This window comes from Varanus komodoensis, unplaced genomic scaffold (genome assembly GCF_004798865.1).
Source record: "Varanus komodoensis strain SLA01 unplaced genomic scaffold, ASM479886v1 scaffold19, whole genome shotgun sequence".
NCBI classification, from domain to species: domain Eukaryota; kingdom Metazoa; phylum Chordata; class Lepidosauria; order Squamata; family Varanidae; genus Varanus; species Varanus komodoensis.
This window is the reverse complement of record NW_025335550.1, coordinates 2,547,328-2,574,328: the sequence shown is the minus strand read 5'-3', so window position 1 is coordinate 2,574,328 and position 27,001 is coordinate 2,547,328. Positions and strand designations below refer to the sequence as shown.

Genomic DNA, 27,001 nt, shown 5'->3' with positions numbered 1-27,001 from the left:
CCCTGTGACCACTGATGATGTGCAACGTCACAAGTTGTGCTTGTTACTGCTCACTTGCCAATCAACCATACTGGGTCTTTCAGGCTCACATCCCAGTGAGAAAGCTAGCAATGCTGACCCATGTTGTCCTGGTCCTCCATTGCTTTATGATGAGTCTGAGCCTCATTGTCCTGGGAGCTGACACAGGCCTGCTTGTTGCTCCAGTCATAGCTGGCAGGATGCGTTAAACAGTGTGCACAGGGGGGACCTTTTCTAGCTTTCTTCACTTCTTTATGCTGGCTCAATTGTACAGTGGGGAGCTTTTTGTGAGGCACTACAGAAAGACTGAGTGATACGAGAGTTTGAGTTTCTTATCCTGGATCTGGAACTGTAGTGGTATGAACGCCACACTTCCAAAATGCCCTATTTTTTGGAATCTCTTAAAAATTGTTATCGTTGATAACGTTACTGCATTGCATTTATATGCCACCTTTTTAATTTCCTGTGAGGAACGCAAATCAGCTTACATAGCTCCATTTTATCCTTGCAACAGCACTGTGTGAGCTAGGTTGTGCTGAGAGTGAGTGACCGGCCCAAAGTCATCCAGCACGCTTCATGGCTGAGTGGGAACTAGAACCCAGTCCCCAGTCCAACCTTCAAACCACCATGCTCCGCTGGCTTTAAAAAAAATTATGGTGCAAATTCTTTTCAAAACTTGCTGGCTTTGTCATCAATCACAATGGCACTAGAAAATGGGACTACAATCAGTCTGCCCTCAAAGTCATTAGTAGCATTGACATTCTCATGCCTGCTGCCTGAGAGAAGATGTCCCCATCTCCCTGCCTTTTAACCCCTCCTGCCAACTTTTGGGTGTAAGCAACAACAGGCATGGGTCAGCTCACAGGAGAACGCCTCTTGCAATACAGGAAGGATCCTGAGCGTCATCAGGCAATAAGGATCAGGTCAATAGGGGTCAGTTTTGCCGGTCCCAGGCAGTCCGCCCTCCCTATTCATGGGGGGTAATTTGTAAATAGAAGAACAATTTATTTGTGAATTGCACATGATCACAAGGCACACTTGTTTAAGCCATCAGCTTCAGTTTCCAGTGTTCTGGTTTTGTAGAGCTTGAGTCAACAATAGATGGCAAGTTCGTCATCACTGAATTTCCCTGGTCTTCTGTAAAAGCATCCCCCCTCAAACAAGGACTTGACTAGGTAGATGTATGCAAATGAATATATTCCCTTGCAACAAGGAATGTCTCCGAAAATGTGAGCACACTGGCAGCATTCTAGCTTCACAGAGATTGAGAATGCATGAGATAACTTTGCCAGTGTTTGTTGCTTTTAATGGGCAGGAAAGCCTTAAGAACATTAAATGTATTGGACAGATTTTCATTATGAAGGACTGTTTTGTTCAGGAAATCTAAACAAAGTATATCAGCAGTTTTCACCAAAATTTATCATAAATGTGCCTGCCCAGAAATTGTAATAAATAGGGTAAATGGGTCCATTTTGAGCACTTTCCTACTTGTTGTGCCTTGTCAGTGTTGATTAGATTGGCTTGATATTTGGCACAATTGTAGACCTAGGCAAATAAATAATGGATACCAAGTTTCAACATACTAGCTCAACAGGTTTCATTTTTATATGCAATAGAATTTTGAAGCATACAGTTGGAGAGATTTTATGTGTGATTTTCCTTAACTAAAGGGGTGCTACTGTATCCCTTTAATAAAAAGTTAATGAATCTTTAAATTAGAAGCCTAACCGTCTGTCTTACACCAGTCCTGTGTCAACCACCTAGACAATACTTTTGTGTTCACTAAGTTTAATTTCCTTTGTAATGTTCAGATTCTTTGCACACTTCTTGAATTCGAACTCTTGCTTCAAATTCTCACATTGTTAAAAAGCGTACAGCTTTTTATTTCTGCTTAAAAGAGAATAATTGGCATGGTCCCCTCCCCTTTCCTTCATATGTTGAGAAGTCAGATTTAAAGAACTGAAACCAATTCAGGGATGGTCACCTGGCTATTTGGAACAGGCATGTCTGAACAGCAATCCTTGCTCAGTTTACACAGTCGCTTTCGTATTTGGTGGGGATTTGCAGAATGGTGCCCTCTTGTGGTCTCTAAATAACATTATACCTTTTTTAAAAGAAGACCTTTAAGGGCAAAAAACTATTCTGAAATCAAAATCTGAAGGAATAATTACATGTGAATATATTGTTGCACAGAAAACTGATGCTTATCTTGTCTGATCTCATTTACACGTTTACAAATGCATTTCCACAAATACGCTCTTTTTTAAAAAAAATGCTGTTAGATTTGCTGCAAGTATAGTTTAATACTCTTCTACATGTAAAATAGTTTAGTATTCAAAAAAACCTCTGATAACTTCATACAGTTGCAAGCCCTCATATTAACCCCCAGAGGAGAAATGTGTTTGGGTCTTTAGTGTTGTGTGCACACACAAGTTAATCAAAGTTTGTATTCCTGCACCATAGTTACATATAATATATAATATACATGCAATGAGTAACGGGAGTGTTTACACCAATGGATTAAAAATATGGCTTGGGACAGGGTTGATAACCGTGGCTTACACCAACCATGGTAAAATATTATATAGTCCCCAAGCAAACTGTCTTATAAACCAACGATGGAAAGTTTGCTACTGTATTGAATTTTGACTTGCCTGTGAAAGGAGCAATTGAACTTTATGATGAGTTTTGCAGTCCGATGTGTGCATAATGGATGTTGCTGGTTGCTTTAGAAGTTGCAGTGATGCTTTCCTGTGTCTGCCCTCTAAAAACCATTGCTGCCAGTATCTAAGTTGTCACGGTGTCCATCCTGCCATATAGTTATTGCGCCATGAATGTGGGATAGAAAAAATGTGGATACTGTTCTGTGACGGTAACAGCCTCCTATCTCTTTCAGCTGTACTCCTTAATGTTCGAGCAGGTGCTCAAACACTAGTGGCGAGACACTGAAAGTAGTGTAGCCGTTCACCTCTGCAGTCCTTTGCACGCTTAGGAGGAGGGTACCACTGAGTTCACCAGGGTACAGCTAATACGACATGCATACAGTTAGACTGCACAATCCACACAGACAAGATTGAAACAGCCACCTGTGATGTGTGCGTTCCATATAGAACACAAGTGAGACCTGCAGCAAAGTGTTCTCTTGAGTTCTCTTGAGATAGGATCCCAAGCAGCTTTGCCCTTCCCATTCTGTTCTTTTCTGCTCCCAACAACAGCCAGTGAGCCATCAGTGTCTCCTTTGTAGAGCTGTTTTTGTCTCCTCCCACTTTGGGACTTTAAAAAATATTTTTGTACTTCTGCAAACCTTGGATTTCTTCCAAACATTATGTTAACTCCCTCTGGGGCATGCTGTTTTAGTTATGTAATGACCCATATTTGGGGAACGTTTTTGCTATTAGTATTAATATTTTATTTGTTTATTTTTCTCACTCCCTTTTGTGACTGTATGTTCATCTGTGTCTATTGCCTTCTTTCCACAAACTTCGATCTACTTAGTTTTAGCACAGTTAGTGCATTTCCAAACAAAAGACCAGTGCATCGTTTCAGAATATATATAACCTGGTCATTTTTATGTGTAACCCAGCCATTTGGAAAGTTCCACAGCTCCTTGGCAAAATACAGCCTTGTGTGCAAAATGTTTGAGGTCCAATCACTGGCATTTGCAGGCTGGGAGATGTCCAAATGCCTTGTCCAAACCCCAGAAAACCACTGCCAGCCAATATAGACAGATTACTTAGCTAAATAGACCATTGATCTGACTCTGTAGGAGGCGTCTTCCTGTACGCCTGTGATGGAGTTTGGGGACATATTTTTTTTTCTTTTGATTATACCCGTCCAAATATTCCTTCATGAGAGATAGCAAAGAAGGAGAGGACAATTAAAATGGATTTTTGTCTAAGGGACGAAGGTTGATGAAAAGAACATTTGTCCATGTGCTTTTCTACTGATGCCCATTTTTCCCCAAGAAAAAATAATAACAAAAAAGAAAAGAAAAAGAAAAAAAAAAGCATATGCTCCCAATTTACATATTTACTAATTAAAAAAAGCTTCCTGGAAACATTAAGCAGACTATCTTGGGTAACCTTTAACATTGCAGCTAATGGATATCGCCTGGAAATTTTCATAGAAGGTCTTCTAAATAATGTAAATGATTATGAATATGTAACTAGTTAATATGCAGCTACGAAAGGATTATCATGTAGAGGTTAATGAACACGCTGCACTTCACGGTTTCCAGGGCTTTTGCTTTTTGTGCCTTTAGCTTCATGCTTGGAAAGTCATGCATTGGGAATGGAAAGGTTCTTGTTGCGCTGTCTTCCCCCATCCAGAAATGGGTCATTTGACCTGGAACTTCCTTAAAAGAGCGCACAAACATTTCCTGTGCTGTTCATTCCCACCCCCACCGCACCCACTGTCCTCAATTTTGCACTCCTTAATAGCAATAGTAATAATCATGGCATTAATGCAGCACGATCTGTGTTCAGTCCTTGCTACAACCAGGTAAATTAGACCGGTGTTAACATCACATTGCAGATAGAGTGACTAAAGCTGAGAAAGGGGCCCAGTTAATTCAGTGTTGTGAATGGATTTTTGGCTTGCATGCTTCCATCCTCTTAGCTTTCTTCAGTGCTGGGATGCATCCACTCACTTTCTGACACGGACTGGGTGAACAAGAGTTAATGCAAACTATAGTCTGTGTCCAAACCAAATTGGAAACCACCATTAATACTAGCTGCATTCCACTATGGCTTGTTGTAATGAACGTTTCCTCAGTCTGGGTGTTAGGACAAACTAATTCCTGCAAACCAGGAAGTGAGGTAGGGACATGATATGCATGGCACAGCTTTGGCCAGTGACCTATAAAGACTGCCTAGTGCAGTGGTTCCCAAACTTTTTCAGTTATGGAACCTTTCTGAAGACATTTTTTCCCCTCGTGGAACCCTAACTCTGTCCCTGATTTTTACTAAACATTGTGAACCCACAACATTCCTCCTCCTCTCATCTGCTCCTATCGCCTGAGTACTTTGCATAACATAGTAGGTCTGGAAATAAAGGGAAAACATTTTAAATATAACGAATGAATAAAGCGATTACAGAGTAATATCCCAAATGAATTCTTTCAGTTATTTCCAACACTGTGCAATAGAGTCCTAGGAACCAAATGACGTGATGCATTTCCTTGTTTACCGTTTGGCTTCCAACTGACAATTGAATCTCTGGCCTTGTGTGGTTTCATTTTAAAATCCGTTTTAAATTTGATTTTTGAGATTTTTCACAGGACCCCTATGAGGCTTTTCTGGAGCCCTAGGAACACAGTTTGGGACCACTCGCCTAGTATATTCACAGCTGAAGTGAAGCAACTTTCTGGATCACAGCTTAGTATCCTGGCACCAGTACCAGCCATGATTTTCTTTTGCTGGAAGTAAAGGATAGTTACCTCACCCTTCTTCATTTTTATTATTGGCTTGGTTTTTTAAAGAATCCATTTCAGGGAACTCTGGTTTTAGGAAGGAAAAAATATGAAAGGATAACTTACTTCTGTTGGTCATGTTGATCCTCCAGTGTGTGTTTTTATATTGTGCAACTTACCAGAATATCATGAATCTTTCCAGTGCTTCACATACCAAAAATGGCAAGGGCCTATACCTCGCTTACAGTGCTTAGTGCATGTTAGTAATGTTGCTTGGGATTTCCAAGTGGGTTGTAGATGACTGCTTAAGTGAAGTTTGCAGAATCTCCTTTTGCAGAATCTATTTTCACAGCTGCTGAATATAAGCCAAATCGCCTTAGTTTTGCCAAACCCCAATTTCCCCCCTTCTGTCCCTTTATACAAAAGAAAACCATCTGCACCTGTGATTTCATTGAAAATTGAAAGTGTAGCATTATTTGTTTTCTGGCAAATGTTCCCATTAATTGCTTTCACATGTTAGCTTGTTTGCGGGTACCTGAGAGACAAATATTTGCAAAGATGATTTTTGAAAACATCCATTCAGATGGATAATATGGATGAGTTGCCATATGACATTCCTGCTATGTGTGGGACTTATGTTATATTAATCATTTGGTATAGCATATCCAGCATCTTTGTGTGCCTGTGTTTCATTCCCGTAGATGAACCTGGAAGTGAAAGTCCAAGGAGATCTTGGTGTACAGGTGAACTTTCCTGCTTCCTGACCAGGTCTCTCTGGATTTTCCCTTAGGAATGCAATGCCCGATCCCACTTTGGGGTCCACACTGGGAGGTTTTCCCTGTTTTCTGAAGGAGCATTTTGGGGAGGTGAGCAGGGGAACTGTAAAGGGAAAAGGGTATGTCAGAAGAGCTGGAGAAAGTGGGGGAAATCCTTTTTCTCGCACAGAGGTTCCACCTATAGCTCTTTGGAACCTGTTATTCATACTGAACACCTGGGAGGTAGTTTTCAGGTCAGTTAAATGCAGCTGCCTGTATTTAAAAATGGGGGGGGGGATGGAGTGGGAGAAATAGGCAGGTTGGGTGATGTGTGCCACATTTCCCATCCCAACACCGCCCTGTAGCTGCTGTTTTCTAAAGGAAAAACCCGGTGTGTTAAATCCATTCACACATTTAAAGTATTGCCCTGGTGTTGCCTGGGGACTATGGATACCTTTCATTGCCTGATGAAAAGCCCCTCTGTTTCCCGTGTGTTGCCACACAGCCTTTCTGTCTTCCCTTACAGTTGTATTTATGCCATGTAGGTCCCGCACTTTCTAGGTTCCCCGAGGCACAATATTTTGTCTCTCTCGGTGTTCTGTAGCTAGGAAAATGCTGTTGCGACCACTGTGAGTTGTGGTTGTGCCACCTATTGGTTGACTGCAAGACAGGCAAGACAGCACCTTCAGCTTTTGTGCTGTTTTGTGAACTTGAGGTTGTGCACCTGAGGGTGGGACCACATACCTGGCTTTGTGCATCTTTGAATTTCGTTTGGGGGATGCTCGAAATGTCACCACTCTGTTTCTACAGCTCTGCCTCACCTTTTTGGGAATCCTTGGAGGCTCTGCATCCTGCCTGAGCCCTTGAGCAGGTTTAGACAAAAAAGGGCAGGCACTCCCTGCTGCGGGACATTTTTCTGTCTAAGGATGGATAGCATTGGGCCCTCAGTGTGTTTTTTTATAAACTAAATAACATTGCTGTCCACAGAAGCCTGTGTTGGAAGTTCATCTTTACTTAAGTGTGTATTCAGATGTCTTCAGAATGATAATCTAAGTTCACACCTTTTAATATGTAGTTACTTAGATTTTTACAGCCTCAGAGTCCACGTGCAAGAGAGAAAATGGTTTAAAGAAAAGACAGAGAAGTTTGTATAGGTTCTTTTTTAAAACAAGCAGAAAACATGCGTTCCACATAAATTTATATTTCCTTTATTTGGCAAAGCATGTAACATTGAAAACAGATGTGTAGATTGTACAAAATACTGGTTTTATCTTGTATCTTGTGTCATCTCGTCGTTATGGAGAATGTATTATATCAAAATATGAGTTGAGGAAGGTGTAATTTATTCTGTGGTTATCAGTCTGGATTAGAGCATTGTGATAAAGTGTGCTGTTTAAGAAAGAACATTCCTGCGCCTTTGCACTGACAAATAAAAATGTATAGTGAGACGCTACCAGATCTGTAAAGCTCCTGCTCCAGTTTCTGAAACATTGACTTTGCAGCTGTGTGTTTAGCCTTGTTTTTTCATGAACAGTTATCTGTTTTAATGACAGGTGGTCACTAGCTGCCAAGAAAAAATTCAGCACTGGTAAGTGAAAAGTGTTTGATCGCATGCTTAAAATATCAGTGACAGTAACTTGCATATGTCTTTAGAAAACTGCCATGTCTGTATTCTTTAGAAAATTAACAAAATTCAGATAATATATGAAGGTGCATAATTTTGACTGTGACCTGGCTTATTAAATTGCACCCTCCACATTTCTGTGTTATTTCTCTATTGCACCAGTATAAACATTCTTTAAGATATGCACGTCTCTTTCAAAAGACGCTTATTTCCTCTTGTCTTTCCACCCAGAACAACTATACAGAAAATCTTCTAAATCTCTAGAAACCCCAGAGTTCAACTATTTTATATTTGTTACTTTTCCAAGAAAACTGTCAGTTTATTTATTTATTTAGAAAATTTCTATGCCGCCCCATTCGCCAAAGCCTCGGGGCGGCTTACAAATAAATCAATTAAAATACAATAAATTAACAATATAAAACAAGTTAACAAGTTAGCAATATAAAATAAGTTGCCCTGGCCAACCTATACAGTTGCAAAGTATAGTATGGATGGGCACCCAAGCAGCCATGAAAGATACCTAAAATATAGGGTATGGCTAGTCTAGCCTGTTATTTATAAAGGGTCCCCCACGCCTTGAAAGATAGACAATGATCTTTCTCTAGTTCATCCAAGTGCAATGAAAATTTACTAGTTTAAATCCTTAGGTAAATCTGAGACTTTAGAGTGACTGTTATTCCTTAAAATAATATCACTGGCCTGTTTTTGTAGCTCATTTAATGTGTTGCTTTTGAGCTTAATAGGAACCATCTTAGGTAAACAGAAGTTTCATATGAGTATCTGAAGGGAAAAGGTATATTTAGTGGTGTATAATTTCTTTTGACTTATTGAGAGGTAACACTTGATCTTAACAGATACCAAATTATGCTACATCCATGCTGCGTCTACTAGGATTTTACAGAGAGAACAACAGGAGCTTTCTTGATTATTGTCTGCGGGGTTATTGCAAAATTGCAGGAACTGCCCCCTTTAGTGGAGAGATTAAACTTTTGGTTATACGCCATCAAGCATATAATATTTTAAATTTATTTTAAGAGGCTTTTTCTTCATGCCCGATAGACCTCTGAGCAAGTAATTTATAGTTCATCTGTATCAAGTGTTTGGATTTTGGGGGTGGGTTTTTTTTTTTAGTTTAAATGCACATAAGCTGCAAGCCATGGATAAGAATAGGAAAGGGAGAAATCATGGACATCTTTATGCCTCCTCATATTAAATTGTGACTATCAGTTTGTAGAAAATAGTCCAAGGCTAATATGTTTTGCTAATGTTTAAAATTCAGAAGCTGCATTAATTTCCAATAAGATGGATATTATAGAGATGCCCACTGGTGTACCTGGAGTCAGAACTTATCAGCATTTTCATAATACGTTTCCCTGCCTGCTGCAGACTTTGACTGTCCACACAAATATAATATAGGATAAGGTCTGGCATAAGGGCACTCTACAGAGTGCAGTGCAGGAGTGTTTTTCCTGCAGGTGTAAGCAGGGTAGTGCTGAATCCTAGTAAGAGTAGGGTAGGGTGTTTTTAGAACCTTCCCCTCTCTGAAATTCACCTTGTCTTCTTTCTGAACCCTTCCCAAAGGCCACAGAACTGTTTGCTGGAGGGGGAGGCAACTGCGCACACTTGCAGGCACCGCAGAGTCAACACAACTCTTGCACAAATGGAACGAGACTTTTCTAACACCCAGTCCTGAAACCTTCCTCCTCCTATCCTTCTAAGGTCCAAGTTTTAGCTAGTCCCTGAGTAGGCAGGCTGCCTTGAGGCAGCAAAATTGTTGATGAAACCAATAAGAGGGCAGAAGATTCTGGAATTTGGACTGGCAGTGCTACTGTACTGACTCCGTGAGAACTTCTGATTCCCAGGCTTGGGGCAATGCTTGGTAGGGGTGCTAAAGTCCTCTCAGAAATGTCCTTTCAGACCAGTGGTCTAGGCTATCCGTTCCCCGTCTGGCCCTCAAGATCCATTGGAATATGGCTTTCAGCTGCTACCTAAGAAATACTGGAAGTTGTAGCTCAACAAATCTTGAAGCCACCAGGCTGTGGGAACCTACCCTAGATTGCCAGCTGGGAGCAGAGTCTGTATCTGGTACCCATCCCTGAAGCTGTAGGAATGGGCTAGACCTCTCTTTCTGTTAAAACTACTTCCATTCATCACCTTGAGGCAAAAGGAGTAGCTTCTTGAAAAATGCCTGTTGCCCATTCTCTTCACATGCTCCTTTAAACCTCAGCTGTATTTCTAGCAGTTTTTAAAAACAAGAATACATTTATTTATTTATTTATTTATTTATTTATTTATTTATTTATTTATTTATTTAAGAAATGTATATGCCGTTCTGTCACAAAAGCCTGAGGACGGCTTACATAAATAACATACATTACTCCATTCGGTCAAAAATCCTAAGATTTACAAGCAGTGCAAACTTACATATAACTACTCTGAAGTAAGTACCATTGAGTTCAGTGGGGCTAACTCCCAGTAGGTATCAGATTGTAGCCTAATGGAGCTTGACGAAGAAAATATTTCTGTAACCCTCATTTTTAAATTGCCTTCCGAGAAGCATTATCCATGCCTGGGAATCATGCTTTTGCATGATTTTAAACGTTAGCCTCACACATCATTTTTGCATAAGAATTTAGGAATGCCTTGAAACCTTTCCTGAGAGGCTCACTTTTTGTAATGTGTAAGCTCATTTCCTCTGCTTTTTTATATTAAGAACCTGATTTAAACATTGTTAGCAGTATTATCTTACCATGCTCCTAAAGCCTACTAGCATTTGGGATTCCTAGTAACCTGGCTTTAATTTGTCAACAGGAAGAAGGTAGAGAGTGACTATGGAGCTCTTCAAGAACGACTTAGTACACTGCCTGATAAACTATCTTACGATGTTATGGTAGGTACTCTTTGGTTCAGTGGAAATATTAAGACAGATTGTTTTAGCATGACCAAGTGTGGCTGTGCCATAAACTATGTGGCTCTTTGTGTACCATTTTCCTGCCTTCCTCTTGCATTCATCTTCCTGTTTTGTTGTTGTCCTTGTAAATGATATACCTGTACTGATGTTAACACTCATAAATTTGCAACCATGCTTAGAAAATTCTGCAAATTTGCAAATCCTGCTTTGAGCCAATCACCCCTATGCATTGTGGCTAGCTCTGAAGAAGAAGGTAAGATGAAAGGAGCATAACACCGTGGTTAGATTTGAAACATTCTATCTGCTCTACACCTATTTGCAGCTACCGTAATGAAAGTATCATAGTTAGCAATGATTGATTATAAATGTTTTCTTCTTTCCAGTCTAAGGTTTTTTTAAATGTATAGTAATATCCATATTTTTGGTAGATGTATGACAAGATCAGACACTTTTATGTTTATCGTTTGGAAATCTAATTGACAGTACACAATAATTTCCTGTGAGGTACAGAAGAAGCAGATAGTCATATTCCCCCAGTTTAAAGTTTTGGGAATTTGCTTCTATTTGGGTATAAAATGTGGTTTTTGCTTTGAAAATCTTTTACTTGAACCAGAGATTTTTTCTCCCTCCTCCTCAATTTGGAGAATCTTGGTTAGACTTCTCCTCTTGATAGGAATCAAGAGGAGAAGGAATCTGTGTGCTTTTAGATGGATGTTAAATATGGATTGATGGTTGTAGATTGCAAAATCTATATTTCAGTGTGATCAAAGCTGCTCTGAAACTGCTTGTAATAAAACATAACACGCTCTATTTCTTGTCTAACTCTAATCCTGATGATAACAGGTACTATATTTAAGGGCACAATGCTCTGCACATATAATGTTCCAGCTGTGTTGTCAAGGGTATACTGGAAGTTGTAGGCCTTTTTCTGTATAAACGTGAACAAGGTTATACCTTAAATGAGCTTCATGACTTGTATGTGGCAATCGCCACTAATGCCACGTTGCGTTACAAGGCTTAGCTGGGTACACCAATAAAGAATAAGAAACTCTTGTACTTGGTGGAATAAGCTGGTTCGCTACAAAATTAGAATATACTGAGTTCTGCTCACTTCTGGTTCCTCTTGTAGCTTCAAACCTGTCTGAATGTGATTGAAACAACTAAGAGTTTATGGTATCGTAAAGATACTATCCCCCCACCCAGTTTTCTGGCATAAACTTACATGGAAACTGGTCTACTTCATCAGATGCTTCAGGTGAAAATGTGATAGACCTCAAAGTGCTACAAGGCTCTTTATTGTTCTTGCTGAAGGGGACAAGAACCCCTCTGGAAGTTCGAACATGATTGCTTCTCATGAGTTTTGACCATGGTGGTTGTGGTAGTTTGTGGTGGTTGATCTGTGGATCTTGCCGCCAAATGATACCATGGTGGTTAACCACAGAATATGGACTAAAAAACTAGTACATTCACAAAAGCTAGGGATTACTTAGCATTGTTCTGAATTAATATGTTTACACTGCTGCTTTTCATGGGTGTACTGACTTCCAGCAACAGCTCAGTGCTAACCACAATTAGGATATAGGACCACATTATTAATTAACTTTGCTTTATAGGAGCCTTGTCCAAACCATGGCATACTGCCTGATATTTGTGGTGGCACCAAGTTAGGGGGAAACTGCTCTGCATACTTGCTCTTCCCTTCTTACGCTTTGCTCTGTTGCTTTGCAGGTACCTTTTGGTCCCCTTGCTTTCATGCCGGGAAGACTGGTTCATACCAATGAGATCACAGTTCTTCTCGGGGACAACTGGTTTGCAAAATGTTCAGCGAAGCAGGCCATTGATCTAGTGGAACACAGGAAAAAACGTAGGTATTTCCCCAAATCTTGATGATAGTTCAGTAACTCCATATCCAACTATCTTCTGAACATTATGTGTAGGTTGAAATGCCTTTAGGGCACAGATAGAGCTCAACAAATGCTTTCAAAACTGAAACATGCACAGAGATTGTATTGTGCATAGAGGCATTGCGGACTCATGTGCAGGAAAGTTATTTTCCAAGTTTACTAGTCAATTTTTTCCATTCTCTTAAGTCAACTTTCAGTAGAATCCAAAGATCCTTGCAGTAGCTTAATTGAATCTTGGAGCAGTTCCATCTGCTCGGACTGCTTACATATCTCCAATTATGTATTCTTTAGCAAAGTAACAATTTAATCTCCTTCTCCCGGCTCTGGCCTAGCCTAAGAGATCTTGGTAGGAGGCAGTGGAGGTGGGGTTGCTGGAAGCCCATTTGGCTTTCTCATGTTTAGAAGCTGCCATGGTTGAATACTCCTTAAACTTCCTAACACTTCTGAACATACAACTCCTCCTGTGCATCAAGCAATTACAAAAATAAAATGATATATAGCACCACATGCAGTTTATGAAAAATTAAAAACAAAACAAAAATACTGATGTGTAGGTGATAAAACAGTTTAAATAGTATCTTTTAAGCTGCAAATTAACAAACAGTAAGAAATGATAGACAACTCATGTTGCCATCCTAGAGGAAGCCTAGATGGAGAGAGTTTGGCTTTCCTGAGCTTCCTGAGGGTAAGGGTGGTAGACCATGTAGATTGGTCCTGTGTCAAGTTTCAGAAAGTCCAAAAAGTTTTCATCTTGATACCAAACATGGTTGCTGGATTTCTGGTCCTACCCAGGGAGTGCTATCTAAGTGGAAATTTAGACTTTGTGCAGAGAATACTAGACCTAAGAGACATACCACAAAAACTGACGTTAAATTTGATGAAGTTGATTAATGTAGTCTCATGGTACATTGACAGATGGCCATCTATAAAGATATGTCAGCGGTGCATGATAAATACACTTAAAGAGAGTAATATTTGTTTATGATATATGTGCAAGTATTCTATCTTTATATCTGGCAAGTATTTCCAGAAGCTGAACATTTGGTTTTGTAAATTCTTACGGGGTTCTACCCCATCATAAGTAACCTTACAGCTCTTGATCAGAGAATGTGAATTTGGACTCCCTGCCCTTTCCTTATACCATTGCGCTTATTTGTTGACTTGCACTAGATTTTGGTCTTTTCCAAGATTCCCTCCCTGGCCGGTTTTGAATTTTCATTTCTAGACCCTCTTCCCAAATGGATGGCATTGGGCGCTCATAAAAACCATAGTACATAATGTTTCCCTCCAGCTGTGGCATCTAGAAAGGTACAGTGCTGTTAATCCTTCTCCTAGCCATGCCCAATGGCAGCTAGGGAGGAGGTATTTATTTGGATAAATCTTGGGATGGAAAGTTGTTTAGTATTCCAGGATATACGTATTCTTTTGAATAGCTTACCTGTCTTTTTACCTTAACACAAGGTCAGCACCAGTGGATTGTCCATGCCCTGTTGACAGCTAAAAGACTAATATTACAAAAGCGGAAGGATAGGAGATCACCTGTGATAACCCAGTGGGTGGAGGATTTAATGAAACTTTCAGTTTTTTGAATGGGTGGGCTTTAGGTGTAATCTACAACTGGGTGAAATTGGAGTGCTTTGATTGAAGTCTATGCATAATTATTTGTAATATTGGTAATAAGTTCTGTGATATATTAATTCTCTCTGTATATGCATGTGCGTGGGTGTGTAGTGCTATCAATATTTTAAATTTTATTCAAAAATTGTAATGTTTCAGTTCTGTTTTTGTTCTTTAATGGTACTTTTGTGTTGTTTTGTATTTCACAATGTATATATATGTAAAAAGTTAGGTTTTTTTGTCATGTTAACATGCAGCAAATTACAATCTCAGAACTTCAACTTTGTAAATTACTTTCTGATCGAACCTGGGTGTGTACTGAGATGTCCCTGTGATGCAGCGCTGCAAATGAATTCACAAAACGGCAGTACTGATTACATTAACATATGGTACTGTAATACGACGCAGTTGAAAATTGCAATAGGCAGCCTTTGATACAAATATTGGCACCAGTCAAAATTGGCTGCTGGCATACAATGCAGGATCATGAAATAGGAATTTTATATTTGTTTTTATTCATGGTTTGTTTAATGTACTGCTCCTGTATTTTATGAATCATTGGAGTCATTCATCATATTTTTTTTCTCTATTAGCTAGGTTGTTTTTAAGCTTTTTTCAAGGCATCTTGAATTATACTTTAAAAAAGACGGCATAGAAAGGAAACATTTCCATCCAAAAATAAAATGCAGTTTGATCTTTTCATCCCAAAGTTAACCTTTGTCCTCCATAAAAATTGTTGAATATTAAAAACTTGCAGTAGACCAGGATGATGGGGCTATTTAATGGTGTTGGGTAATATGCATCCTATTAGCATGGAGGATTTGGTTCTTGGATCAGGTCCTGCCAGCTGCAGACCTGGAGGAGTCAGCAGAAGCCCTCCTGTGCTGGCAGGACCTGAGGGAGGCCTCCAGTGTGAACGATGCGCCAGCAGGACACACTGGCTAGGTTGGCTGAACGGCTCAGACATGTGGAGTCCAGGGCAACACAGACAGGAAGCAAACCTTTCACTTCGTGCCCTGCAGCTCTTCAGCAGCGCTACTCCATCCCAGCTGCCTCCCCAGAACTTAAATGAAACAAGGGTAAAGAAAGAGATGCCCGTATGTTGACAACAACTGTCTTCATGTTGCCACAGCAGAGTGTAAGGTACGCTATATTTCCGCACCCTGTCATGGCATGCCCTAAGTACAACCCCTCAAGGGGAGGCCGCAGCCCCAAAGAGAACCTTAAGTTTGCGGCCCTGGCTTCATCTCTTCCTAGCAAAACACTGCAAATGCCTAGCAAAACACTGCACCCTAAACCCTCGCTGTGACGGGAAGGGGGCATGAAAGCAGTGTTTTGCACAAAGCAGCCTGATCTCGGAGCACACGGGGGAATTTGCGCCTACAGGCAGCAGTTCTCCGCTTAGAGCCGTGATCGGAATCTCACTGAGGGGTTCCAGATACAAGCGCCCACCCCCACTCCACCTCAGCAGCTGGCTGCCAGGACAGGTCACCCAGGTAAGCAAGGAGAGGAGGCCACACACGCTGTAGCTGCAGCAACCGTTTGCCATCTCCTTTTCCCACTCCTGCCATGTGTGAAGACAGTGTCCTTTCTGAACTGTATTGTGTGAACACTTCCCCACCCACCCTCCCAGGCAGTGGGGGCAGCGCCTCCTGCACCACGCCAGACTTGCCCTCACAGGCAGGTCAGCTCTTTCCGTGGCTGCTGCTGGCCAAGTACTTGCTAGGCATTTGCTCTCCGAATGACGCTCTCCGAATGCAGGGACGGCAGAGTGATGCTGGAGTTGGCCGCATTCCCTCTCCTCTCCTCTCCTCTCCTCTCCTCTCCTCTCCTCTCCTCTCCTCCTTCCACCTCTGAATCATGCAGGCTCAGGGGCTACCTGCGAGTGCTGTGAGCCGTTGCTCAGAGCCTTCCCCCTCTGTGTCTCCCTCTGCTCTCCCAGGACACTTACCCGGCTATGTGATTCTTCGCTCACCCTGTTTCTGGCTGGCCACAAGGGACCCCTTCCCATGACCCACAGTAGCGATCAGTTTCCCAGCTGCTCCACTGTGGAATTTGCTCCAGGCAGATTTCTGCACTCTTGCAAGCAGCATGGTGGGCACCTGTGCAACAGGTACAGGTGCTTCCAGCTTGATGCTGGTGTCCCCAGGGCCACAGCGCAGGCTACTCAGCCGTTGGTTAAGCCGCTGCCCAGCCCGGCTGGGCCACAGGGTTGGCAGCCCTGCTCATACGCCCTTCCCTTTCAGGATCGTATGCCTCCTGAATTTCTGACAGCATTTGACCGTTGTATTAGTTTTAGTCCTGCAGAATTGTGTGCAGATCTCTGGGCAATAGAGTGATTTAATTGTGGCGATGTCCCATTTTATGCACTATGCTAGTGCTGGATTTTAACATGGAATTTCTGTTATTTTCTCTGCTGTCATTTTGTTTTAATTGTTCTAGCTCACCCCAGAGGAATCAGTTGAGAGATGACTAATAATCGGGAATAATAATAAACATCAGAGGCTGTTGTTTCCTTGTTGCTAGAGAGAAGCAGCCAGGGATCCCACCCTCTGGTAGAATCCTGGCTTCAGCTGAATTCAGGATGGGGCTTTGAGGGGTCGGGCAGGCCTTCGGAGCAGAGGGTCCCTCTCCGGTCGCTCAGATTTCCTCTGCTGTGCCGGGCGAGTATCCTGGGCTGCGCGGGGGCTTGTGAACCCATCCCCTGAGGAGGGCGAGGGAAGCCCGCCTAGGCAGACTGGCCTTAGCCCAAATGGCAGAGATGAATTAATCGCTTGGGGTCATGGTGAGGTGGGGGAGAGAGGGAGGCTTATGGGGCCACCCAGTCAGCCTCTGGAAGGACTTTGGTATGCCTGGCCGGAAGAGCCCCTCTTCTTCCAGCCTATAAAACGTGGGCTGTTCTAGACTGGGTTGCCCCCATCATCCTTGTGCTTTTGATATCTGCAGTGGGGATGGGACGGGAGAGAAGACGTAGACCCCTTGATGTGCCTTCCCGGCTGCTGCCGTGACTTTGTGGTCGGAGAACTGCTTCGTGTGGACTGCAGGCTGGCCCTGGGACTGGCCAGTGCAGCACAGGCGAGGCAGTGAAATTCCCCTTCCTCCTGCTGGGGCTCGGGGCCCTCTCCTTTGCATCCCAGTCCTGTGGAGAGAGCCACTGGGGTTTTCCTTCCTCATGTGAGCGTGGGCTTGCCCTTGTGGAGTGTCACGGCGCCTGCCTTGGGTGCTTTGCAACCCCCCCCCCCCCCCCCCCCTCCCTTTTTCTCCCGGGGGGGGGGGGGGGGCCCCCCCCTGGGGGGCCCCCCGGGCCCCCCCTGGGGGGTTTTCCCCCCCCCCCCCCCCCGAGCCTTGCATTCTAGTCCCAGGAGGGCTGTGGGTGTCCTGCCCAGAGAGCTCTGCCGGTGCATCGCTAAGCAGGCTCTCCCTCCTCCTCTCTGTACGTCCTTTTCCTGTGGAGGTGCCTGAGGAAGCACAGCAGTGAGGCTATTGCTTGCCTTGCTGCCGGGGCCAGTGGACCGGGAGCACCGTGCTGTGGTCTTGTGTGGGCGCGTGTGCCAGAAGGGGCTGTGCAGGGTGTCCGTCCGTCTGTCCACCCGCCCCCATTGCTGTGAATTAATGCGCTTCCTCCCCATGTGGTTGCTGTCACCAGTACAATTCCTGATCAGTGCGCACAAGCAGTGCCATTAATGCTTCAGCCATCCTGCCTCTGCCCTGCAGTGGTTGGAATAGTGATTACGTTTCATGCACTCCTCCAACCAGCATCCCCTTCAAAAAAATCTGCAAGCCCGTTTGACAGCAAAGCATTGGCCTCGTCCTTGCCGATTCTCACTTGTTGAAGGTAAACTCCAACAGTGATTGCCTTTCCTCGAGCATGCCCAGTCTGCATGGACCCCCTTAGAGGTCAGTTGCCTCTAAGCTATCCGTTATGATCTCACCGATTAAATAGCATAAAACTTGGCATAAGTTTCTTTATGATTTGTCCCTCCTCATCCATCTTTGACCAACTGGAAAGGCACTTCTGAATTCAAAGAGGGCCAGGTGTCTGCAGAAGCTTCTTTTCTCTGGTGGATTTCTCAGCTTAGATGCAGGCAGCTCAGTGTGCTGAATAGAATGCCACGTCGTTTTTAGTACTGGCCGTACCAACTGCTTTCTGCTTTCCTTTTCCTCACCTATTTTATGCTTCCCGTAATGAACGTTGCTCTGTTGGCCTTTGGAGCCAGACAGGATTCATTGTTCCATCTCCCCATTTGCTGATTGGCCTGTTGGGACCATGTTTTGTGCAAGAAGGAAAGATGGGCCACTTAGTTGCTTGGTCAGTTGAAGGCAGGAGCGAGGCTTCCTGTCTTGGTACTCTTGAATGGACTTGTGAAAATTAGTTTGGTGAGGGATGAGTGATGGCAGGAAAAGGGTAGGATGCTAATACATCTTTCTAAAACTAGAAAGGCATCCTTAAACTTAACAACCTTGCAAGGAAGTTTGTGTCAAGAGGGAGACGCTTGACCAGGGCCTCCAGAGAAGGAGTGATGTCAGGTTAATATTCCCATGATGCAGCAGCTCTAAGATCTGCTATCAGACCCTGAGAAGGTGTTGAAGAAGGGAGTACCAGTTTCTTCATCAGCAGCATTCTTAAAAAAAAAAAAAAAAAAAAAAATCGAGACATTTGCTACCCAGACACAGAATATCTAAACTTTCTTCCTCCTCATCCCCTTACCACCCACCCATTTCCTATCTTAATCCATTTGAGTTAGCCAACATCAGAGGCACTTTTATCTGGAGGATAGGTAGAATTAGGAACTGGCTCACACATGCATGGATGCTAATGGATTTCTGGTCCCTCGGCTGCTGAATGCACAGATAGACTTAGCTGAACAGGTTGTGCTTCGGATGATGAGAGGTGCTGTGGAGGTTCATTTTATTTATTTTATTTATTAAAACATTTTTATGCCGCCCCATTCGCCGAAGCCTCGGGGCGGCTTACAACATAGATGGCCCATTCAAACATACAGGACATCACTTGAGGTTGGAAATGCTACGTGATCAGCATGTGTGTCTCAACCATCCCTGAATCTTTGCAGGGCAAAAAAAGTTTGGTTTTGCTCCGGGAAGTTAACTACCACAAGCCTCTCCCAGTCTGCAGAACATTTATTCAGACTTCTCCAGATTAGGTTTTCTACCTCTGTTAAAGCATTTTGAGGAACTGAATTGAAGCACCAGACTAAACTTAATGATGGTCACTGATGCATGTGTGGAGAGAAGGCACAGAGATTCCACCACTTCCATTTCCACCACTCTTGCCATAAACACTGGAACTGCATGCCGCTCGATTCACTTCAGGTGCTCCTGTCACACAACGTATAAACACATCAATTGCATTCCCTGCCACAGGGGTTTCTACTTTGCCAATGGCGTGAAACATTTTAAAAAGTATTTTTATTCATTTCCAATCTAAAATACAAGCAAATTTTAAAATTTAAATTTTAAGATACATTTAAAATGCACACATGGGCATTTGATGTACAATAAAATAATCACTACACTATTGTGCTTCCTGCGACCAGGACCAAGGATACAGGTCTCAAATGAAAAACTTTCAAACATTTCAGGACATTCCTCCTTCCAAAATTGTAATGATTGTTTTGATGCCTCAAATCCTTTCCCTTTCTTTAAAACTTAATAAACACACCCTAAATCTCCTTAAACTTATTTTTCTTTATGTGTCCTTTTCTTACTTTAATATCACATGTTAATTTACCATTAAGAGCTAAATTCCAAACCTCTGTATATCAATTAGACAACTGGTAATCATATTTTATTTTCTAGTTCTTAGTTAGAATTAGTCTTGCAGTTATTAAATTTGTTATTAATTCTTTATTATTCCAGCACCATTTTTTAAATCAAATATTGAAAGTAATGAAATCTCAGGGCATACATCTGTATTTAGACTTAATATTTTACTGCACTATTTAAAAACCTTTTTTCCAAAATTTCATTATATATGCATTCCCATCACATACGGAAATATGTACCCAGTTCACGACCACATCTGGCCAGGGCGACTTCTTTTCTTTTATAACTTTTCTAACTCCTTTTATATCGTTTATATTTTTTATTTATTTTATATTATTAATTTTAATTTTATATTGTTATTTTTGTATTGTATTTTATTGTGTCGTAAGCCGCCCCGAGGCTTCGGCAAGGGGCGGCAAATGTTCTAATAATAATAATAATAATCTCCAACATGAAATATTATTCTCTGTATAAGTCAGCTTCACTGGAGTTAGGTACCACTTCCATACCTTTTTTTTAGAAATTTTGCTTTCTTCTTCCTCACATACATTTTAATATCCTCTTTGTCCAAACATTTTCCAATCTTCATTGCTAATATTTTCCACGTGAGGCATGTTAATGGAGGAAAACTCTTACCTATTGTCATTTGCTGTAATAACTATAGGTCCTCAGTGTGAGAGCCAGTGCAGTGTGATTGTTAAGAGTGCAGAACTGGAACTCTTACTCGGCCATGGAGCCAACTGGGTGACTTTGGGCCAGTCACAGACTCTCAGCCCAGCCTACCTCACAGGGTTGTTGTTTTGGAGATAAGATTGAGAGCAGCAAGGGAAGCAGCAACCCACTTAGAGTTTGATGTAAGTGGAATATAGACCTAATAATAAGGTTTCACAGAGACTAAATCCACTGAATACCAGGCTTTAGCAGGGTGCACATGTGCTGAAAGTCAGGAAGGACCTGTGCCTCCAGGATGGGTGAAGAATGTGGTTTGCCACTGTGTGAATCAGGTTGCTAGCCAGCCACGCGATCTGTTCCTGCAGAGCTCTTTCTGTGTTCAGCCATGCTTCTGTGTACCAGAGAGGTCGCCATATACCGTAGCCTGTGACAGCAAGCCCTCAGTGGGGAAAGCCATTGAAGTACAGAATGGCTGCGCGGAAGCCCAAATGGCGAAAGGAACCTCCTTAATGCCGTCCAAAAGCAACTATAGTCTCTATCACAAGACCCAGAGAATACTGGACAGAGAACAGAGCTCAGCTGTATTTCCTGATCCAAACAGAAGGGTGCTGGCAAATACACTTCCAAAGCCACAAATCATACTTGCAAATTTGGTATCTAATTACCATCCATTAGGTATGCTTTTAATATCCCTCAAATGTATATGGAAGACCCCCCCTTCCCATAAAAACTTTGTTAATATCTTGATATAGTTTCTTTGGTGCCAAATCCTCCTACACAATCCCTTAAAAGCAAGAAAATAACAAGTTACATTAAAGGAAACTTCTTTACTGTGCCTTAACACCCACATGTCAAATTAACAGCTCTTGCTGACGCCTTAGTACCTCCGCAACGTGTTGCCCTCCACCTCCAACATATTAGGGTAAACAATGCTCTCGTTATATTTTTTTTCCAGCTCTCCCCAAAGAAAGTCCACAATCGCATCTCCAGCCAAAAGCAGCATTAGCATGCTTTTACACTATATATGTTTGTGCCTTGATTAAGTGTTGGATGGATTATATTTTGTGAATTATAACAGTACGATTGCAGACGGTTTACTTTCAGAACACCAGTTGCATAAGGGAATTCTGCAATATGGTGATGCTGTGCCATGATGTTCACACAAAATAAAAGCTTCCATATAGCCTGAAGTGTCTAATTCTGCCTAATTTTGGAAGCTGAGCAGGGCTGGGCCTGGCTGAAATCTGGATGGGAGACTTAAATGTTGTGAACTGCGCAGCTATGGACAGTATAGAAATATAATGTAATAATATCTCCAATATTCATATTATTCAATATTCTTCCATATCTCCATTGGAAGAAATTAATATAGTGGTACCTTGGTTCATGAACTTAATTCGTTCCACGATTCTGGTTGCAACCCAAATTGGTCGCAAACCAAGTCAAATTCCCCCATAAGTTTCAATATAAATAAGGTGAATCTGTTCTGACCCCGATGAACGTGGTCGCAAACCAAGTCAAATTCCCCCATAAGGTTCAATGTAAATAAGGTTAATCCGTTCTGTAAATATTTTTTAAAATCACAAATTTGAAACAAAGTAACAAAGAACAACGAAGTAACGAACTACAGTACAGTAGAGAACACTAACCTAGGTGCCGGGGAGGTTACTGTTTGGAGGGAGAGCCCCCCTCCATAAGGACATCGGGGAGATCTCCTTCAGGGGTTTCCTCTCTTCTTTGTCTCTTAGCTGCAGGGTCAATTTTGGCGAAAAATCTGCACGTTCTTCTCACCTTCATTACTGCTCTGCACGTTCTTTTTACCACTGTGCTTGCTCTGCGCTTTCTTTGGAACCGTTATTCAATATTATTATTGAATAATACTTTACAGTACAGTATGTGCTAAAAAGCACACGAAAAAGCTTCACAGCAAGTGACCACAGGTCTGTCTGCAACCGCGAGCGGGGAAGATGGGCGGGATCGGGATCGTGCGCGAATATGGCCGCAATCGTGGTCGTCACCCGATGCGGAGTTCACGAAAGGAGGCAACATTTTTCCGAAATTTTTGTCCATGATCCGATTTGGTCATGAACTGAGATGTTCGTGGACCGAGGCACCACCGTAGTCAAACCTGCGTGCTTCCTTCTAAGCATATCTATGTAGGATTGCAGTGAGATTTGTGAAGTTTCCCTCTAACATTGAGCACTCTTCATTCAATTTGCGGATGGGCATTGTCTATTCAGAAATTAATATTTAGCAGCCAGAGCTACCTATAAAATACAAGTGTTCTTCATCTGCATAGGGCACGATCAGTGCATAGTATTAAATATGAATGGAGCTCTCGTATGGATAATAGAAAGTTAGCTAGGGGTAAAGCATCTCCATTATGAGAGTCTGTCCAAAAGATCTCTGTATTCTACAGATGAAAGGGTTACTGGGTGATTTTGTGCTTCTCTGCACAAGGCATTTATTGCGCTCTTGTAGCCCGTCACTCACAGAAATTTGCAGGACTTCTCAGCAGTGGTGTTCTCCAGAGCTTCTGCATTTTCCAGACTCTGCGTGCAGTTTTCTTTAGAATACAAAAAGTCTGGCATTAAATTGTGAACCACAGAATTCTGGAACAAAAACCTCATGAGAAGTTGTTTATCTGCTGCAGTGCAGCTATACAGCACTGCCATCTTGTGGTTGGTTAATAGAATATATAGAAAGGCAGAAAAATACAACCTGGGGGGTGAGGAATGGTTTAAAGGGCACATTTTTCCTTCCACGGTGAAAATGGAAGGAGTGTCAAGTAAAACGCAGGCTTTAACGCTTCATGCAGAGAAGCCCCTTGCCTGGATGTATGTTCGCAGTCACTATGTTTTATTGTTATTAGCAGTTGTTTTATGTGTATGTACACTCACACATACTTTTTACTTTATTGTGAGTGCTTCATAACCATTAAGCATTGCACAGTATGTTAATCAGACCTTTGCAGCTTAGTACTGATAGAGCCATGGACAAATTGCATTGATTTTAAGCTGACTTTCCTTGGAGATGGCCACTAGGAAAAGACTGCTTAGGTGCATTGGAGAATTACATGGTGATCTCCATCAGGGGTCCCCATCCCGTTAGGAACTGGGCTGCACCGCAGGAGGAGAGCGGCAGCGAAGCTTCATCTTGAAAAGAAAAGTCGCATATTGGATTTAATCTATGCATTAAACTAATTCATGTACATACTCATATAGATTTAAACATTGTTCCTCATCTCTGATGCTAAAGAACGTGTTTTCTTTGCTGGCTGACTGAAATAGATAGCAGAGCTAATAGAGTTCACTGGGAAAACATGTCACTGTTCTCTAAGGTGACAAAGTTGGCCAACAATCTTCACAGTCCTTCTTGCAAATTTTTAAAGATTCTTGAAGCTCAAAAAAGGAGGGAAAGGGATGCTCTGGAGCATCTTGGTCCTTTGCTGGCTCCTGGAATTAGCATTTTTACATTTATGTATATTTTCTTTTGAATAACACCATACAATAAAATACAGTGTTGTAAAAGAATGGAATGGTCCTTGGGATTTGTCTGTTACAAAGACATCTGCCATACTTGAAAGCATCTTTGTGTTCATTCTTTTAAGAAGGTCGAGCAGCTCACGCTAGCCAGTTCTCAAGCACAATTTACCTGTTGCACAGAATGAGGGGACAGACTGAGGCAATAAACGGGGGTGTACAACCTGGAGCCCGCAGACTGCTTGTGTCTCACCATTGTTCTGTGTGCGGCCCAGTGAATTCAGAGGTGATACATAGAAAAAAGACTTGTGTAGAAAAAGACTATTAGGGTTATAGGAGCAGGATTAGCCTCCACCAATGGCCTCTAAAGCTCATAGGAAGGAAATGGCCCCCCAGTCCTCCCCAAAGCAGCGCATCCCTGTATGTACGTGTGGTCCCCATGCCATTGGCTGATACTGGCGCAGTCCATGGAATTTCGGACTGCCACTTCAGACGGAAGTATGGAAGCTGTGGGGGTTTGTGTAGCCCTCTCCTTCACAAATTGTAGCCCTTCTGCTACTGTGTGAGTTGTTGGCATGTTTGAGGAAACCTCCAGAACTGTGATTTCCCCTTACTGTCATTTGAAGTGCTACAGTCCAGGCTAATGCCCACCTAATTGTGACTAATAAGCAGTTAATCCACAGATATGCAGGTGTATCCATGCCATTTAAAGCAATAATGCTTACATATCTGTGCAAGATCAGAGTTTCGCAATCTCAGGTTGCATCGTTATATGATAGATTTTTGAAGAAATTATGGCCCAGAAAGGTCACAAAGGTCCTGTGATTCAGAATTATAATTTATTTGGTCACAAGTGAGAAACCTTTAATTTCTAAAGAATTCTTGGGAATCATAGCCTTTGAAAGTAACAAAGTGTTGGATAAAGCATTTAATGCTTATTGAGCCATGAGATCTGCTTTAATTCTGTAGAAATTATCTTGCTTCATCACTATAGACAGAAACAGTAGTTGTAAAATCTTACGGAATTTCTGTATAAAACTCTTCAAGAATGAATGCTGTCCTGTAGATAATTTGCATTTGTATTAATGGAAGAGAATGATGAGTATGGGTCTATTAATATTATTAGCTTAAGACTTAATTGTACCCTCTGTCCCAGTCCTTAGCAAGGTTACATTTCCTTTTCAGCCAATAATTTTCCATCTTTGTCACAGTAATAATACTGAAAATTAAAATTTCACCCTTATGTTTTATAAAATGCACTTAAACAGGCTGGTTTTCAGATTTTATTACATGATTTATGTAGCGCAGACACCCCAAATGGAGTTCCCTGCCAGGATTTTAGCCATGCGCTCATATTTTTGCTGATGGTCCCTTTAAAGAATGATGCGACTTTTGAAGGATGGGGAAAGTGAGATATGCAATAAAAGACAGAGATCCAGAAATTCTTACAGACAGGGGTATATCACATTGCCTTATTTTGAGTAGGATCATTGTCCCATCTAGGCTTTGAATGCAAGCGTTCCATCCTGCCATCTCCAGAGGATCAGGTAGCAAGTGATGGTAAGATATTTCTTTCTGAGATTCTACACCATCACAGCTTTTTAGTGGAAATTACCCTTCAAATGTGCAGTAGTGAAGCTTGGTGTCCTTCAGATGTGTCGGACTTTAACTCTCGTAATTGTCCATGAGCATGGACATTACTACATGCAGAATGTCTGTGTATAGGGTAGCATTGTATTATTTATCTATTTAAAGCTTTTATATCCCACCCTTTACAGTGTCTCAGGGCGATAATACAATAAAATAAATGAATAATGTATAGCATCCAGATAATAATGTATAAAATCCAATCTTAAAACACTACTAACATTTAAAATAATGAGGATATAAAATGGTTTTGGCCTGGTGCTGAAATGCAAAAAGCATCGGTCCCATGCGCACTTCTCTGGGAAGCCCATTCCATAGCTTACGTTCCACCACAGGGAAGACCCTTCCCTGAGTAGCCACTCTTCTGATCTCCTTCAAAGAGTGCTCCCAAAGAAGGACCTCCACTTCAGATCTTAGATGCCGGGCAGGTATATATGTCCATTGTAATGCGAAGAGCAGAATTGGCTTTTAATTGTAGATAAGTGTGAGATTTTATTTCGACATAGCCTTTTCTATCAGTTGCTGATCTGAGAAGTTGATTGAAATTGGCAGTTTTAAGGATGCTGCCTGAAGATAACATTAAAAATAGAAAAAGAAATTGACCCGTTCATTTGCACCAAAACGATTGGTTCCCAATGGATTTAGATGTAATGTCATCTTACTTAAAATATGAACAAACCCAAAGCATGGGAAAGTGATGGGTGGGTTTTATGCGAGGTTGTGTACTCCCAAACTATTGCAGTTCAAACATTTTTCAAGATTTGTTTGTAAGTTAAAACGTATAACCTTGTTAAACACCAAGAGTGATTTGAATAAAGACCTTGGATGCCTTGCCCATTCTGACAGTTTGTAACAACCCCTGACTGTTGATGTACTATAAACAGACCTATTTGATAAGCTAAACATTTCAGAATTAGATTTCTGTTTACTTTAAGTTGCCAATATCTAATAGCTCTGTATGCAAACAACGTTTGAGCAGGCTTTCCATTCTGCCCAACAAAGTTTTGTGAAACTAATTTCCATACTGCTGTGTAAATGGGGTTTTGTTCCCCAAAAGATTAGCAACCGGACAGGTAAAATTTCTTTCTACCTGTTCAATGTTTGTCAACAGCAATGCAGTCTTTTAGAATTGAAATGAGGCTGGCTTTGATTTTGCATATAATTTGAAGGACAGGTT

The 27,001-nt window shown here is 41.8% G+C and overlaps 1 protein-coding gene across 2 annotated transcripts in view; it reads left to right on the top strand.

The window, feature by feature from the left end:
- Positions 1-27,001, top strand: part of URI1 (URI1 prefoldin like chaperone) — a 53,764-nt gene that overhangs the window by 10,854 nt on the left and 15,909 nt on the right. For both annotated transcript variants that reach the window (XM_044427647.1, XM_044427648.1), the window contains exons 2-4: positions 7,737-7,771; positions 10,619-10,697; positions 12,447-12,582. In XM_044427647.1, the coding sequence (XP_044283582.1) occupies positions 7,737-7,771; positions 10,619-10,697; positions 12,447-12,582 (250 nt within the window). The remainder of the gene's footprint in view (positions 1-7,736; positions 7,772-10,618; positions 10,698-12,446; positions 12,583-27,001) is intronic.